We start from the raw sequence: 17372 nt of genomic DNA, 5'->3' as shown, positions 1-17372 counted from the left end.
TTTCTATGCACCAGACACTACATTATGGTCCCCAACGTTCAGCTCATTTGACTGTTAATAACTTCATGGATTTGATAATAGTATCTTTCAATTAATAGATGTGACAATTGAGGCACAGGGAGGTTGAGTAAATTGTCCAAGGTGACACAGCAAGTAAATAATATAAATGGGATTAGATTAGAATTTATATCCTAAAAACACTTTGTTATTCTACTTGTAAATCCAGAATAAAATTTTAAGCCCCCTAACTGACTGAACAGACACACCCTCCAACATATACTCCCTACCTTGACCAAGGGGATCTGGAAAGAAAACTTGAAAAACGAGTTCAGGCCAGCACGATGGCTCACGCCTGTAATCCCAGCACTTTGGGAGGCTGAGGCAGGCAGCTCAGTTAAGGTCAGGAGTTCAAGACCAGCCTGGCTAACATGGTGAAACCCAGTCTCTACTAAAAATACAAAAACTAGCAGGGCATAGTGGCACATGCCAGTAGTCCCAGCTACTTGGGAGGCCGAGACAGGAGAATCACTTGAACCTGGGAGGCAGAGGTTGCAGTGAGCCGAGATCTAGATCTCACTACTCTGGAGTTTAGGTAAAACTGATCAGCATCAACATTAAAACAGAGATCATAAGACTGACAAAACAGATTCTTTGTGTCAATAAGGTACCGAATTCTAACCTGACCCAGGTATAGCAGCACATGACAGATAGCAGGCCCTGAAGGAAGTCAAAGTATTTTACCCCAAAATGTATTTCTTTGACATATTTTGAAATGGCCTTGCAAAGCTATCTCTTGTGGAGAAAATCTACCTTTTGTAGAGAATCTCCTTCCCTTTCTAGGTCCTTTCATGATCCAGGAGAGATTTAAGTAAGAGAGGGGTGCCTTTTACAGTTCAATAAAAGATTTTACGTCTATTCCCTCTGAAAGTTGCTACCTGTAGGCTTCATCTACATAGCAAGAATCTTGGCTTCCACGATATCCCTTATCTTAACTCAAGCATTTCTTCTGCTGACTTTAACTCTTTAGACAAAGCATAATTCTTTCAACCAATTGCTAGTCAGAAAATCTTTGAATCCACTTAGGACTGTGAGCTCCCCACCAACCACATGAGATGTCCCGTCTTTCCAGGCCGAGACCAGTGTATACCTTACGTGTATTGATTTATGTCTTTGCCTGTAACTCCTGTTTCTCTAAAAATGTATAAAACCAAGTTGTAACCTGACCTCCTCGGGCACATGAACTCAGGACCTTCTGAGGTTGTGTCACGTGTCATGGTCTTCACATTTGGTACGGAATAAATCTCTTCAAATATTTTATGGAGTTTGGCTTTTTCTTCAACATGCCTGTGAAAAAGGAATTTATGGCTCAGATTAGAAAACTGGCCTGGCTACAGTCATCATTAATCATAGTCATGGTTGCAAACTAGGGACAGTCTAGGCCAAATTCCCAACAGAAGCTCAGGTGGAAATTGGAGGGATTACTGAAGCCATTGGCTGAGTGTTATACCTTCATTCTTGCTTCCTTGAAGATAGTAAGGTCTTGGGATGCTGTCTGCCATTTCTAGGTGCTCCACAGCTTTGTTTTTAATGTTCCCTGGTTACGTTGCTGAGGATTTAACAAAACACCTAAGGAGAATGAACTAGTGAGCCTCTGAATCAAGCCTTGTTTGTTGTCCTTCTTTATTAACTGGCACTTGTATTACTGGAAAGGGGTCTGAATTCAGACCCCAAGAGAGGGTTCTTGGACTTGAGCAAGAATTTGGGGCAAGAAAGAATTCCTAGTAAAGTCAAAGCCAGTTTATTAAGAAAGTAAAGGAATGAAGAATGGCTATTCCATAGGCAGAGCAGCAGCTGGGGCTGCTAGACTGACAATACTTACGGTTATTTCTTGATTATATGCTAAAGAAGGGGTGGATTCTTCATTAGTTTTCTGGGAAAGGGGTGGACAATTCTCAGAACTGAGGGTTCTTCCCCCTTTTAGACCATATAGAGTAACTTCCAGACGCTGGTGAGAGTGACTTTTACCATGCTAATGCATTACAATTTGCATATGATGAGCACTGAGGATGACCAGAAGTAACTTGCATCAGCATTTTGGTTTTAGTGGGGTTTGGCAGGCTTCTTTAATGCATCCTATTTTATCAGCAAGTTCTTCCTGGTGTATAATCTTATGCTAACCTCCTAGCTTATCCTGTGACTTGGAATGCCTAACTTTTGGGGAATGCAGCTCAGTAGGTCTCAGCCTCATTTTACCCAGCCGCTATTTAAGACGGAGTCGCTCTGGTTCTAACGCCTCTGACACTTGGAGAACATCAGGGCTATGGCAGATGTTGTACAAAGCTTGGAGTCACACAAAGCTACCTAGCTGTACTTGTTTGGAAAACCAGACTTGGAGAAAACGGGAGGGCAATGGTCTGATAATACAGCAGATTGCCTTTTATGTTTTGAGCCTGGCTTGCAGCCAACATCCAAAAGTGTTTCCTAGGCAAGGTGCCTAACTGTTTTCTGAATTTTCTTCTAACTCATCGTGAGTCTTCAATAAATATTAAATCAACAAGAGGTAGGTCCCGAGAAGGTCCTTTTCCTGTTCCACTGTCTCAAGAAAAGCTTAACAGCCAACGGGGAGAAAGGAGCAGGCACGAAGAGGGGATCTTATTTCAGTCAGTTGCTCTTATCCAGGTTTTGGGCTTAGAGCTGTTCCACCACACTCAGAGTCCTGGCTGGCCTTACAGGTTAGGAAGCAACTGCTCTCGGGAGAGGGGAAGGGGGAAGAGGAGGCGGGAAAGAGGTCAAGGGAAGCCTCTCTTCCTCCCACTGGCCTACCATTAAAGGCTTGTTAGGAGAAAGGGAAGAAGTGGGAGAGGGAGAGGGTGTGGCAGGGGTGGTCTGTGTGGAGAGAGGCAGAGAGAAATACTGGATCAGAGCAGGAGGGGGAGGAGTAGGGAAAAGAGGCCCACATCCTAGGCTCTGAAGTGGGGAGTGGGGGTGTGGCTAGAAAGGGGAGAGGAGATGCCTTTCTTGTCTTGCATGAGTCTAGCGTTTGATGGCAGAAAGGAGGAATCGCCAAGAGGAGCCGGCTATACCCGGCACACACCCCAAAGCCAAGCTGCTCTTGATTAGAAAGGCTTCTCCGCTGCACAAGAAGTTGGTGCGGGCCGGCTAAGTGCCTACTATGTGTCCAGTATAGAAAGAAGTGCCCTGGAGAACTAGGTCGCAGGAGACGGTGCCAGTCAACAGGGCTTCACCGAGAGGGCGAATTTCGTACCCGGTTGTGAAGGAGGGTGGCTGTGCACGCGTGCAGGCTCCGAGTGCAGAGGACAAGGCAGGCCAGGGAGGAGGAGGAAGGAGGCGGAGACTGAGCCGGAGGAGTGGGGAGGAGGAGGGAGAGACGAAACCGCGGAGGGTGGGAGGTGTGAATGGTGGACCAGTCAGGGGAGTGCCAGAGGCAGAAAAGGGAAGCAGGCGAGGAGGAGTAGTCCTGGCCGGAGGGCGTGTGGCGGGGTCCAGAGCTGAACTGGACGAGGCGGGAGGGAGGCGGTGGCGTTGGCAGCGGCGAGGGGGAGGAGAGAGGGAGGGGAAGAAGGAGGAAGCGAGCGCGGCTGCTGCAGGGGGAGGAAGACTGGGAGGAGGAGCCGTGCGCCGCGGCGGCGGCCGCCAGGGGAGCCGAGCGCTCGGCGCGGGGAGCGCGGGAGCGGAGCAGTCGCCCAAGCCAGGGCCGCGGGCCGAGCTGCTGGTGAGTGGAGCCCCGACGGGCGCGGCTGCCGGTCCCCGGGGCCGGGCGGGAGGCGCCGGAGGCTGCGGCGCCGGGGCGGAGGGAGGGGGCCGGCTTTAGTCCAGCCCCCGGCTGGCCCGGCCTCCCGCCCTCCCTCCGGTTTCCTCCCGCCGCTGCCTGCGCGAGGGGGGCAGGTCCCCGGCGGGCCGCGGGCTAGGGGTGGTGCTGCCGGGAGGGCGGGCGTCTGGGGCCGGAGGGTGGAGCTGGGGGATCGGGGGTGTACCCGGGGGCGGGAGGCTGGACCGGGACGGCTCTAAATTGACTGGAGGGGCCAGTCGGCGGCGAAGTTGCTAGCTGGGGGCAGAGACGGCCACGCGGTTGCAGGAGTAAGGGATCCCTCTGTGGCGAGTGCGTGAGACGAGGAGCTCGGCGTCCCAGCCATCCCCGTCGCCCTCCCCGCCTGCCCGACCCCGCTAGCTCCTCTCCTGGCCTCCGCGTGTCCCCTAGCTCTGACCCCTTTTGCCTCCCGGTTCGCTGCCGCAGCACTGCCGGTCCCCTTGGCCCCCGCCCTGACCCTCTCGGCCTCCGGCTTCCCTTACCCCTGCTTGCTTTGCTACCGCCCCGTTCCCCTTTTCTTCCCTTGCTAGTTACCCCTCCCGCTTCCTAATTCCCGGTGCAATTGCCTCTTTGAGACCTTTTTTTTTTTTTTTCCTCTCCTTCCTTTTAGATTGGCCAACGGCTCCTTTCAACCCTGCCTCGTTGGTGGCCACTGGAGAAGCGCGGGGGGCTCCCCCAGACAGCCGTGGGGACAAGTTAGAGCCAGCACCTTACCCCGGGCCTCGCGTGTAGCTTCCCCTCCCCTGCTCTCGGTGCCCTGGTGTCTGGAGGGGGGGTGTGGGGGTGTGCCCGCTTTACATGGTCCACCACTCGGGCAACCCTCTGGGTTCGTGTTCCATCTCACTCTTGCTTCCTGCATTGTGGTCAAGGAGATCCACTTTGCATCATGTCCCGGTATAGCTACAAGAGTCTCCTGGACTGGCTCTATGGGGGCGTGGACCCCAGTTTTGCAGGCAATGGGGGCCCCGACTGTGCTGCCTTCCTCTCTTGGCAGCAGCGGCTGCTGGAAAGTGTGGTGGTCCTGACCCTGGCCCTGTTGGAGATCCTGGTGGCCCTGCGGCACATCCTGAGGCAGACGAAGGAGGACGGTAGGGGTAGCCCTGGCAGCCAGCCAGAGCAGGTGACCCAGCGGCCAGAGGAAGGCAAGGAGAGCCTGAGCAAGAATCTGCTCTTAGTAGCCCTGTGCCTGACCTTCGGGGTAGAGGTGGGCTTTAAGTTCGCCACCAAGACCGTCATCTACCTGCTCAACCCCTGTCACCTGGTCACCATGATGCATGTGAGTCTGTTGACTTTTTCCTGGGCAGCCTAAGTGATAAGAGTCATTTGTGTGTTCAGGACACTCCATAGTGTACAGCACCTCACCTGGCGGGGAGTGGGACCCTTAAAATGATTTTCCAACGAGTGGCTGCCCTTGTGCCAATTTCAGGTTTGGCTTTCTTTCACCTTTGCACAATGAGTCAGCCCCACAGTGGAGATGAGGAACCTTGTGTCTGAACCTTAGGAACGACTGGCACTCATGCTGGCTGCCTCTCCCCTCCCAGCCCTACCCTGCTCTGGCCATTCACAAGCAGGAAGTCCAGGCCCAGCCAGGTGCCCTTTCTGATTCGCATCAGTGGACCATGGCCCAGCTCCCTTGCCTTCTGTGGTAGTTAATTTCCCAGGGGCCTGGTGACACTCTTTCCTGGAGGTGGTCACATATAAACTTTCTCATCTACACTGTGGTACGTTGGGGAAATACTTTTACGAGTTTCTCTTAATGACTCTTTCATTTGGGAGTTTATGCTTTTAGAGTGAGGTCTACCTTTGCATTTTGAGGTGTTGGAGCAGCACCAAGCTCCTACTAAGTGAGTTCTGAAGGAGGTCCCCAGGCAGACTTAGGAACTTTGGGCTGGTGATCACTATGGGGAGAGGGTTTTTTTTTTTTTGGTTTTGTTTTGTTGTTTGCATACCTCTCCATCTTACCACTGTCATTCTGTCTCCTGTGGTTATAGTCCGAGGGTGCCTAGGAAGCTGATTTCTTTACCTCCTTGACTTCTACCCATTAGTGGTGCTAAGGAAAACAAATGAGATTGAAAAGGCAGGTTGCCAGATACATAAAAATAATCTAGGTGAGGACCAAGAATCAGACTGTCTGTACTCGGCCTGTGTGGAGAGATGTTCTAAAGCTAGAAAACCATGGAAGAGGAGGAAGAGGAGAATGGGAGCACAGTCGGTCTTTTTTAGATTTTGGGCTATGGAAAACCTGGTGTGTTTTATTCAGGGCAGTTTTGAAACCTGTCTTTAGCACCTTTATTGCCTTTATGTTTGTAGAAGGTTATTGTTCAGAGACTAGTGACAACCTAGCTTGGGGCAGGAGGTTGACATTAGTATCTCCATTTTACAGGCCTGGAGGCCTTCAGGAATGAAATGTGTTTGCTTGCAGCCAAAAGGTGAATTAGTGCCTGGATTGGAAAGCACACCCATCCACCTTGAGGTTGCAAGCTGTCAACCCCAAAGTGAGGGTGGCAGTAGGTGGTGGGGCACTCCTGTGGAAGTCTTAGGCAGATGAGCACCACGCTGCTTGGATACTTGCTTGCACTGTGTTCCTAGGAAGTCATTTGATTGCAGGCTCCTGGCCTCAGTTTCCCAATCTGTAAAATGTGGCGAATGACCCCAGCCCCTTCCCTTCTTGCAGACGTGGTAAGGAGATCTGGATAACTTTGGAATAAAGCGGCTAGTTTTGATTAGGTGGCTGTAAGCATCGGGGCTGGAGTGGGCAGCATTTTTTAAGAGAGGGCTTCTTGGGAAGTAATGCCATTCACAGGAAGTCCAGAGCTGTCCCAGCTAGACCTTCTGTGTAAATTTGAGCCAGTCCTCTTTCTTTCTTTCTTTTTTTTTTTTTTTTTAAATGAACGGGCTTTTTGTTAATGAGAGGAAACAACGCATCTCAGCCGATGCTGTGTGAGGCTGTTGGGACAGGAGTGCTTTTTTAGGATGGCAGGTGGTGAGGGTCGAAGGATGCTTCTTCTACAAAGTGGTCTTGAGGCCTCTGGCAGCCACATACCTAGAAGGTCAACAAAGGACTAAGTTCAGCCTGACTGGGGTTGCTGCTGGTGTAATGACATCAAGCCTGGCAGGACCATGGTTTTTAGAAGAAAGATTTTTAGAGGATCTTAGAAGATTCTGGAGAACTAGTATTGGCATTAACTCATTGTGTGACTTTGGAGAAAGTACTCTTCCTGAGCCTCAGTTTGCCTACCTGTAATATGAAGCAGAGTTGCCCTCCTGGCTCTTGACCATCTATGTGATTCTTGTCTCTCTAAGTCATAGATGGGGATACAACAGAGAGCTATTTTGAAATGCTTTTGACCTCCTTGTGTGGAAAAAAAGAAAGCTAGTTTCTTCTCTGTGGAAGTCAGGTGACCAGTCCCCATTCATTTTTTTCTCCGTGTGTCTCCCCAGTACAGTAAACTCAACTGGGCCGTGCTTGGGAACACATGCAGAGGATGATGGCAGACTGTGAAGCGTTAGGATGGGGGCTTGGAACAGAGCCATGCTGAGGAGTTCTTGAACCCCATCACAATTATGCTTCTTTGCCCTTTTCCCCTAAGTCACTGCTTTGTATCATTTAAATAGTAACCCCTGGTGTATCAGGAGACCTAGCCTCTGATTAAACCAACTTTCTATACCTTCCATATGGCTTTTCCTGGGAAGCAGGAATGTATGAATTTTTAAAAGTTGATGAGTCCTAAAAAAAAAAAAAAAAAAAAAAAAAAAATTAACAGCAGATGGTTGGAAATAGTTTTCTGACTTGGTTGCAGAATGACCAATGATGGTATGTATACCCAAAACACCATAACACCTTTTATTTATCTAGCACTTACTGTTTATAAGGCACTTTCGTATACATTGTCATATTTCGCTTAGGCCTGGAGAAAGAGATGTTAAAATGTTTCCTGCAAGAATGTATATTCCGAAGAGGAGATACTGTGTAAAAAGAAATGCTTTGGCAAGTGAACTAGCTGAATTAGGCTATGCTATAGTGACAAATTCTGTGGAATTTAGAAGTCCTAACAAAGAGAGATATTAGCTGAAGTGAAAGGAATAGCTTAGCAGAGACATGTCTGATATGTGTCTCTCAACAGGATGACTCAGTTTTGGCTTTATAGAAAGGCCTTCTTCCTCAGAGAGTCAGTGTAACTTTGTAACAAGGGAGGTATTGCTTTAGGCCAGGAAATAGGTGAGTTGGAGGGAAATTGGTTAGACTCCCCTTCTCTCATTTTTCAGTCTGCAAAATACTCATTCCCAAGACCTTGTTACGCAGGCTCTCATCATAGCCATGCTGCCTTTGGGTGACTGCCAACTTTAGTAGCATAAGGAGGAGCAGTACTTGTGTCCAAGTTCTGTTATTGATTAATATTCATCCTGTCAGGTTTCTTTTTGGCCTTGTCGGATTTCTTAAATGTGTCCTGGGACTGGAGACTGATATAGGCATATGTGGTTGACGTAGCGCCATCTCACAGCTAAACCTCTAGCCAGAGGTGTTGGAGTGTTCTAAAGATCAGCAAGCACCAAGGTTAGCACATGGTTGCTAAAGCCCTTGCTAAATATCAGTGGTGTCTATCAATTATACCAATAAATATTTCTTCAAGCATGGCTAGTCCCATTTTGCTTATAATTTTGGCAGGTATGTATGACAGGGAGTGAATTTATGCATTGATTATTCTGTTTACCAAAAATCACCCAGTAAGTTAGTGGCACAGGTGGCTTTAGAACTGAGCTGCCACAGTGGGAATCTGGGCTTAGCAGGAAGAGATTCTCATAGTTAATTTAAGTCTTTAAAATCTACAGTTTCTCAGCAGAAGGGTTAATATGCTAGATAGTGTGACTGTTGTAAAGACTGGTAGTCTTAATTTAGTGGCCTGTTACCCTCCTTGAGTCCAGTTATGTTGCCGTTGTGTTAGAAACTTAAGAAACATATCCCATTTGGGATGTCTTGTTTAATAGTCCAATTCTTAGGCACAGAACTTAGTGGGGTGCAGCATATGCCGTTTAACCCTTGATGTCCATGTCCATAAGGCAGGCTGTATCCAGGCTGGGCATTTGGCAAGTAATAATTGGTGCTGTTGATCCCTTAGTCCCAAGCTGTTGGTTTTTAGTGAGTAACAGTGAATCCCATCCTTTTTCAGAGTTGCTGTAGCTATTTGATTTTTTGTCTTCTTTACAATATATTAGAAAAATAACTTCAACCAAATATGGGTTTTCTGCTTTTGGTTCACTGTATGATTTTTCTTACCTCCTCCCTCCTTGCTAAAAGTATCGAATGACACACACTCAAAAAGTCCGGAGCTTTTGGTGAAACCCTTTGCAACTCACTGAATACACACTGTTGCATTCCAGTTGTTATGTGATGGATGTGTTTTAGAGAAAACCTGATGGATTGGAGAAACTTGGCTTTCTGTTTTCCCCCTTGACTTCAGACCAGACACACCTCCTCATTCTCCATCTGTTGTCTGGAGCACTGATTACTGTTCCTGCTTGGGATTGATGTTGGTGGGTAATGGGTACAATAAAGGATCCAGCCATCTGCTGACAGCTTATCGGATGAACTGAGTCCTGGGTCATCAGTCCAGGGGGACACAAGGCAATGATGTTTATATGGGCCTCACCAGTGAAGCATGACATTCCTTTTTAGTTTGTTTTCTTTCTCCCCCCAAGGAAATTTGCAGAGAATTTTTCCATCTTTCATTGTTACAGTCTTCGGGGGCGTCCATATAAAGAGAGGTGCTGTGGATCAGTGAATTAAACAACCCACAGACAGTCCCGGATTTAAAATTATGATGCTAGTTTTGCTCATGGCTTGCTACAGGAACCTCAGCAAATTATTTAACCTTTTCCTATTTCAGTCTTCTCCATGAAATGGACCACATGGACATGAAGCATTTGAATTCTCCGAATACCTATGTGGTCACTTAAACTGAGAAGCTGGGCAACACAGGTCAAAGATGGCAGATGACCAGTAGAGTTTTAACTTCAGACTCAGAAACCGACACAGCTCAAGTCCTCTTACCTTTGTTGACAGCTTCTAGAAGGCATTCCTCTAATCATTTTTGTTACTTTTCTCTGGATCCTTGCCTGTGTGTGCATACCCTTCTCATGCACGGCGTATAAAACTGGACACTAACTCTTACCAGAGGTCCAGCCCACATGAAGCAGAGAAGAACGATTTTTTTTTTCCCAGTCTTTTCATGCCTTGTACCTGTTAACACAACTCAGCTTGCTCTTAAATAACAGTATGTTGTCGGCTCTTCTTCAGTCGATGATCCACGAGCTGTCGATTGTTATCCCTTTGCCATAGATGTGCCACCTTCTTCTCAGTCTTTGTGAGACTTGTTTTAGTTTCCTCCCCTCTGTAAATACTCCCCTGAAGAGTCTCCTCTATGAAACCTTTCCAGAGAAGCCTGACCTGACTACAGTTATTCCAATAACACATTTTGTCCTCCTTTCTCAGCCATATGAATACTTGTCTGAATATTGGGCTCTTTAATGAATACCTTTGTGTGCATGTAGGTAATCTTGCGTTTGGCCAGATCACTTTTTTTTGTGTGTGTGTGTTTGTGTGTGTGTGTGTTTCTTTAATCTATACCATTAGTGGGAACACTTTTTTCAACTAAAGGAATAGAGGGTTTTTCCTTTGTAACTCCTTCCAGAGCTGAATATAATACTGTACACGGACATTAATGTGTACCTGGATAATGGTGACTGACTGATTGATGGAACTGACTTTTCGCTTTCCTTTTTTCTTTCTCCACGATGTTCTCATTAAGAGAATCTTCCTGCCTGTTTTTTGAAATAGCCACAGGTGTGAGGCAATCTCAGGTCCTGCTCACGCATCTTTTTTGTAGAATTTCCATCACAAAAGAGCTGGTTATTAGAATCTCTGGCCAGTCTTGGCCTGAAGTGTCTGCTTTTCTCCCAATCAGGAAATTACGCTGTTGGATCTTGATCTTAATCTCTTGGACATGCTAACTTTCTTGCTGCTTAATATCATATCAATAAAAAATGTTATTAAGCCAGAGACTCACTTTTACTTTTTCTCCCCTCTTGTGTTTTTCAGTGGACACCTCATTGTTATCATGCCTTATTGAAATGACGAGCCAGGTTGCTCTGCTTCTCCCAGTCTTTCACATATTACGTTATACTGAGAATATCTTGTCTCAGGTGCTCTGCTCCTGCCAGTAACTAGCTGAGTGGACATGAAGAGACTGTGGATGTTTAGAGCAAGGATTCCCAAACTTTATTTGTAGAAGAGTCTCTTGGAAGCTTGTTATAATGCAGATACCTTGTTCTCTACACGGTGATTCTGAGCAGCTCTAGGGTAAGGATGGAAATCTGCACTTATACTAGCACTTGCGTGATTCTAATGCTGGTCATCCTTGGACCCCAATTTTAGAGACATTATCTAGTGGCTAATTAGGTGAGAAGTTGGTTCAAGGGCCCATCCTAACTGAGCCTGAGTCTGGGTGATCTGTGGGCAAGGCTTTACGTCTTCTGGCACCACCTCAGCACCTGTTAAATAGTGTGATTCAGATTAGAAGATGAGGGTCCCAAGTTATTGTGAAGAGGGTTTTAAGGTAGCTATACAGTTCCAGTGGCTTGTTTGGTGACTGTTAGTTATGTCAATGGAGTATTTCAGCCAGGCCACCTTTATTACCTTCCAGAGGTATATTCCATATCATTCCAGTCCTTTTATATTCCCCCTTTCCAGTCTCTAAGATCTGCAGAGACTAACAAGAGGGAATGTTGACACATGGTTGTTGCATGCTAACTCCATTTGCAAGACTCTTGTTTTAAATGTTCGTGGGAGTTTATTCTTTCTTGCGTTCACTCAACAGATATTTATCAAATGCCTATTGTGTGCCAAACATTGGTGCCAGGCATTGGACAAAGAGAAATAAGAAGCAATCATTGCTGACGTACCTTCAAAAGCAAAGCCAAAAAAAAAAAAAAAAAAAAAAAAAAAAAGCCTTTGCCCTCATTTCACTCAGTTTTGATGAGATGGACAAGGAAATAGATCATGTATAGTAACAGATTTGAACAAAGCATAGAGGACAGGGGTCTTTGTTTCCCCTAATGCAATTAAGGAAAGCTTCCTAGAAGGTGACGTTTGAGCTGGCTCACGTTAGCTCCATGAGAGCAAGGACCCTTGGTTTTTGTTCTCTTAGTGCCTGGAACAGGGACTAGTTCCAGTAGGTGCTCAATAAATGTGTTTGAATGAGCAGGAGTTCAATTGGGTGACGGAGGAAAGGAAGCATTTCTAGGCATAAGAAACAAAAAATGCAAAGGCTATGTGCTATCTCCCCATTTCTCCCCCACTTACCCCAGTGTTCAAGTGGACAGGAAGAAACTATGGATGTGGAGAGCCGAGATTGTCAAACTTTATTTTTGAAATAATCCCTTGGGAGCTTGTTATAATGTAGATGTCTGTCTGTCTACACAGCAATTCCGAGCAGGTCTAGGATGAGGATGGGAATCTGCAGTTATAACAAATTCCCAGATGATTCTAATGCCTGTGAGCCTTATATCTTACTTTGAGAGATCCCAACATAAGTTCGCCAAGTTGCTTCCCCCTTCACAGAAAAGTGTCTCAACTGTCACCTGGAATTATTTGCTTGTTATCGTCAGGGGTCTTACTTCTCCCTTGGCCAACTAAGTGAAACTCTAGGAATGCTCTGTCATTTCTGAGCTGTTAAGTGAACTGCAGGTGCCCTGGAATCCTTGATAGGGGATGACATAGAAAATTGTGTTCTCTGTGCTGTCCCAAGGAGGGCCCACACTGTTAAGGACAGAGGCACAGAACATTGGGGTAACGGAGCAGACATTAAATGTGAGAAATGGGAAGATAGCAGATATCCCACCTGCAACTAGTAGAGGATTTTTAGTGGGTCCTGAATGGTTGCTGCTCTAAAGTCGAGCAGCAATGATGAAATGTGGTGCTGGCTGGCCTGCTTGCCTGCTTGCCTGCTTGCCTGCTTGCCTACCTTCCTGCCTTCCTACCTTCCTACCTTCCTACCTTCCTACCTTCCTACTTTCCTACTTTTCTTCCTTCCTTCCTTCCTTCTTTCCTTCCTTCCTTCCTTTCTTTCTTTTTTTTTGAGACAGAATCTCACTCTATCACCAGGCTGGAGTGCAGTGGCGCAATCCCGGCTCACTGCAACTTCCATTTTCCAGTTTCAAGCAATTCTCCTGCCCCAGCCTCCTGAGTAGCTAGGACTACAGGCACGCACCACCATGCCCGATGAAACTTTTGTACTTTTAGTAGAGACGGGGTTTCACCATGTTGGCCAGGATGGTCTCGATCACTTGACTTCATGATCCGCCCACCTCGGCCTCCCAAAGTGCTGGGATTACAGGCATAAGGCACCGTGCCTGGCCTACGGTGCCATCTTTCTACTTTTCTTTTTTGTATCTCTTCTTCCCTGTTTTCAGGTCTTACCACCTGACCCACCCCATCCAAGCTTGCCTTCTTCTAGAGTACTCTAAGCTCCAAAACAATCCTTTCTCTAATTCAAAATGCCCATCCCATCAGAGGAGATGATAGCCATGAGGGGATTAGAAAGAAAGCAATTTTATTTCAGAGTTTCATACTGAAGTGTGAGTGGACAGACTCCACCTGGGCATAAGGGAGAGGATGAGTTTTAAAAAAGGCCCCTGTTACCCTAATGTAATATCTAATTGGTAGACTGTGTCTAGTGTTTTTAAGCAGGTGTCCTTTCCCATGTTCCTTCCTCAGGTTTTGGACTCTTCTCTCTCCCTTATGCCCCTGATCAGGAGAACTGGAATTCTCAGTGCCTTGCTACCCTACTTGCTGACTCTTAGGCTTTCATATTAATGTAAATCTCCCTCCACAGTGCTTCGACACAGTAGTTAATCTGAAGGCCTGGGGAGGAACCCTCTTCTGGGCACCAGTCAGTCCTCTGTGTTTACTTGGTTCTTTCCTGGCTACACAGGGCAGCGCTGCACATCTGTCAGTTCATGGGCATCAAGGCGCTTGGCTTTGTTGCCAGCATAAGATCCTAAAGGAGAGGGTTTGGGGGAATCTCTTGATTGCTTTTGGTTCCTGTCTAGTAGCTGCTGGAGGAAATGGCCCAGGGAAGAAGGATAATGTGAGTTGTGTTCTGAGCCGGGTGGTGTTGAGGGAAGGGAATGGATTGCAAGGAGCCAGGAGGTCAGAGAGGATTGGACTGTATGGCAGAAACAGTGCAAGCTCTGCCCTGGGCCATGTTTAGGTGGGTAGGAGAGGGAGGAGTGAGATCATCTGGAGAGGAAAGGAAGCATGGTACCATCCTAATTCTAGCCCAGTGCCTTCAGTCTCCCCATCTCCATCACATGCCAGTAGTGGTATAAAGTCAGTGTGTATTTTGCCTGCGAATTGAATTGTCTTTGCCAATCGACCAGCTATGTTTGCAGAAAGACTCTGACTGACTGTGCTCTGGCTATTGCTAGCAAAGAGACGTTTCATTCAGGTGCTGATTAAATAAGGTGCAGAGCCAGATTGCACATTAAGGCCCTTAACTGTGGCTCTGGGAGTCCTGGGTAAACACTTACTAGATGTTTTGGGCAGAGCACAAAAAGGCTGATAGTCAGGTGTTCTCTTCAGAAATCAGGTTGACGGAAAATGAGGGTTAAGAGAGACTTCTATAAAGAGTTTCTATCTTCTTTTTCTACATTAATCAGATTTGAGTGGGTGGTATGTACACATCAGGGCTAGATAAGTTTCTTCATTGGAATTTACTTGCCACATTCTAGCTGCGACATTGTAGGTTTCGATTGGGACATAGCAGGGTTCCTGACTTAAGTAGGACAGTAGAAATGCTTCATTTTCCTAATGCAAGTTCAGCTTGGTAGATAGATTCTTTGGACCATATTTCTGGGTTTGGGTTTGATCTCTATCACCACGTGACCTTAGGCATGTTACTTAGCTACATCGGTAAAATGGGAATAATAATAGGGTTGTTTTGAGGGTTAAATGAGTAATTTAAATCAAGTATTTAGAAGAATTTCTGGCTTATTGTGTGCACTAAAGAAATGTTAGCAGTTATTAATAGAGTAATAGTATTACTTAACATTTTGAAATCACAGTGATGTACTGGGATAGATTACAGGGTCTAGGGTGATAAAAGCCTGGATCCAAATTCTACCACTAGCTCTGTAACCCTGGGCAAATTACTTAACCTCTCTGAGCCTGTTTTCCCATATTTATAAAATGGTATGATCAAACTTGAATATGCCAGAGTTGTTGTGAGGATTAAGTGAGAAAAATGAGAAAATACTAATAAAGCATTTAAGATAATATCTGGCACATAGGAAACATTCAATACATTTCAGTGATGATGATGATGATAATGACGATAATATTGGTGACCAACATGACGAGGATGATGATGACAGTCATCATCATTCTTACTATGGCTGCTGCTTTGAGCTTGGGTTTCTATTGTTGCAGTAAGATGGTAGGGATTTGATACAGGAAAGTTTTTCCATGAAAATCTTCCCTGGCATCATCATTTCACGCAGTGGGCAAAGGTATTGGTTTCATGAAGTTAGCACCCATGTAATAATTTCTGTGGGACAGGGTTGCTTCGTAGTTTGAGGCCTAAGGACACGTTTGTGGGTAATGTGAAGGTATTTTAAATTATCCGGTCCTTTCTGGGTGACTGGGTGATTCTGTTTAAAATAGGCAATTCTTCTTACATCTCATTGTTAGGAAACTTACCTTTCCAGGGACCTATTGGCTTTATTAATGCTGTTTATTAATGGTCTGGCTCCATGGTGCAAAGTATCTTGAGATTGATAGTCTAGGAAACCAGCGAGTTTGTGACAGAAGTATGAAAGGAGTGGGTTTGGGGCAATGGGGTAGACGTAGATTGGTGAATGGGTTTCTGTTTGTTTTTTTTCCTTTTTCATTTATTTATTTTGATTAAGGGGAGTGTAACTTTTTCGAGTGCCACCTATTTGGTAACTGTTGGAGGAGAAAGGGCAGACCCCAGAGCTCCTGGGCAAAAGGCAGGTTTCAGATGGAGCAGTATCTTAGCTGAAGGAGAAGCATGGTATAGTGGAACCTGTGTTGCTTTCAGGAGAAGACCTCACTGTGCCTTGGCTTTTCACATCAGCAAATGGACAGAAGAAAACCAATTCTTCCTATATCTCTGGGATATGGTAATCCTCTCTCAAGTCCAGCTCTACTCCTTTTCAAGACTTTAATCTGGGGCCTCATTTTCAAGACTGTGCTCTGGGACCTAAGCCACCAGTCAGTAGAGAAGACCCCCTTTAAGTGGAGGCTTCTGGGGCTTAGACCTTGGTCATGCGATTTCAAGCCTGAGGGTATAGGGGGAGGTGTTGTATCCTGCCAGGGCCATTGGAAAGCCTCTGGGCATATTCCCAAGCATTTCGGGTACAAAGGCTGTTTCTTAGTCTTGCAGTGGGAGAATTGAGGGGGCTACAGTTATGTTTTCTATAATCTGGTTGCCTGGAAGAAGAGCTCGTTTAGAGGGCATTTCTAAACAAACAGCAACTCAAGTAAACAGCAGCACTTGGAAATTAGCTATGGAAGTTCCCCCATTCTAAAACCTAGTTAAGATTGTAACAAAGGGTCCTCTTCATATCAGCACTTGTTCACTCTTGGTTTGCATTTGTTAAGAGTTTCCTTTTTTAAGTTCCAGGTACTTGAGTGTGCGTGTGTCTGTGCGCGCGCGCCCCAGTCACTTTATTCCCGGCGCCCTGCAGGAATGCTTCTCAGGGTCATGTGCACAAGTGCCTCATCATCAGCAACACTTTCATACTTGGGCTCTTGGGTAGCCGCCACGGTGGGTATTTCTCCCATTTCCTGGACCCCCAGCCCCACAGAGAATGTTGGCTCCCTGAGGAAAGGGGCTGCCTCCACGTTTGGATCTCCCTTTTGCTGCTTGGCAGCTGGTTTTACTCTGCTTTCAAGTTCACCTCTCCTCAAAACAGCCCTGCAAGCCAGCACCAAGCCAAGGTCATGTTCCCTTACTTGCATGTGGGGTTTCTGGCTAGTTAGCCAAGAGAACTGATTGACCCTCAGCCCTGTGGGGAATTTCAGGGGAGTATTGTCTTGGTCATCGGAGTCAGGGGTGGCCTTTAGGCAAAGGCTGCGTTCGCTTTGTGGAGAAGAATGTGAAGCCTGCGTGTCACAGGGTCTCCTGACGGGCTGGGTAGTGTTTGGCCATATCTCACAGCCAGTGCTGTGTTTGCTCAGATGGACGCACGTGGAAACCAGGCTAGGATCATCTTCCCAAATGTCTTACTCCCTGCTTTGGGTCTGTCCTGAAAAACAATTTGCAAAGTACATTGTGGTCTGCACCTGTTGTTTTTTCTTCCCCCTTTTCCACAGTCAGTTTGCAGTGAATGGAGGATTAATCTTGGCTCTTGGCACTTGTATTTTCTGTTTCCTTTCTTTCATTGGGGTTGGGTTCTCACTTTTCAGTAATAACTGTCCATGGACATTAAGGACAGCTGGTGCCCCTGCTCATTTAGGGTCTCC

The 17372-nt window shown here is 46.5% G+C and overlaps 1 protein-coding gene across 10 annotated transcripts in view; it reads left to right on the top strand.

The window, feature by feature from the left end:
- Nucleotides 1-3594: 3594 nt before the first annotated feature.
- Nucleotides 3595-17372, top strand: part of TMEM164 (transmembrane protein 164) — a 171861-nt gene continuing 158083 nt past the window's right edge. For 2 of the 10 annotated variants that reach the window (XM_074391761.1, XM_074391762.1), the window contains exons 1-2: nucleotides 3996-4120; nucleotides 4440-5105. In XM_074391761.1, coding sequence (XP_074247862.1) covers nucleotides 4716-5105 — 390 coding nt within the window. In that variant the 5' untranslated portion in view covers nucleotides 3996-4120; nucleotides 4440-4715. Of the gene's footprint in view, nucleotides 3734-3988; nucleotides 4121-4439; nucleotides 5106-17372 lie in introns of those variants that run through there. The other 8 variants (XM_039464045.2, XM_039464044.2, XR_012515654.1 and 5 more) reach the window with 8 other exon arrangements.

The sequence above is a fragment of the Saimiri boliviensis genome, chromosome X, assembly GCF_048565385.1.
Source record: "Saimiri boliviensis isolate mSaiBol1 chromosome X, mSaiBol1.pri, whole genome shotgun sequence".
NCBI classification, from domain to species: Eukaryota; Metazoa; Chordata; class Mammalia; order Primates; family Cebidae; genus Saimiri; species Saimiri boliviensis.
The sequence above is the reverse complement of the archived record's forward strand: the minus strand, read 5'-3'. Positions and strand labels throughout refer to the sequence as shown.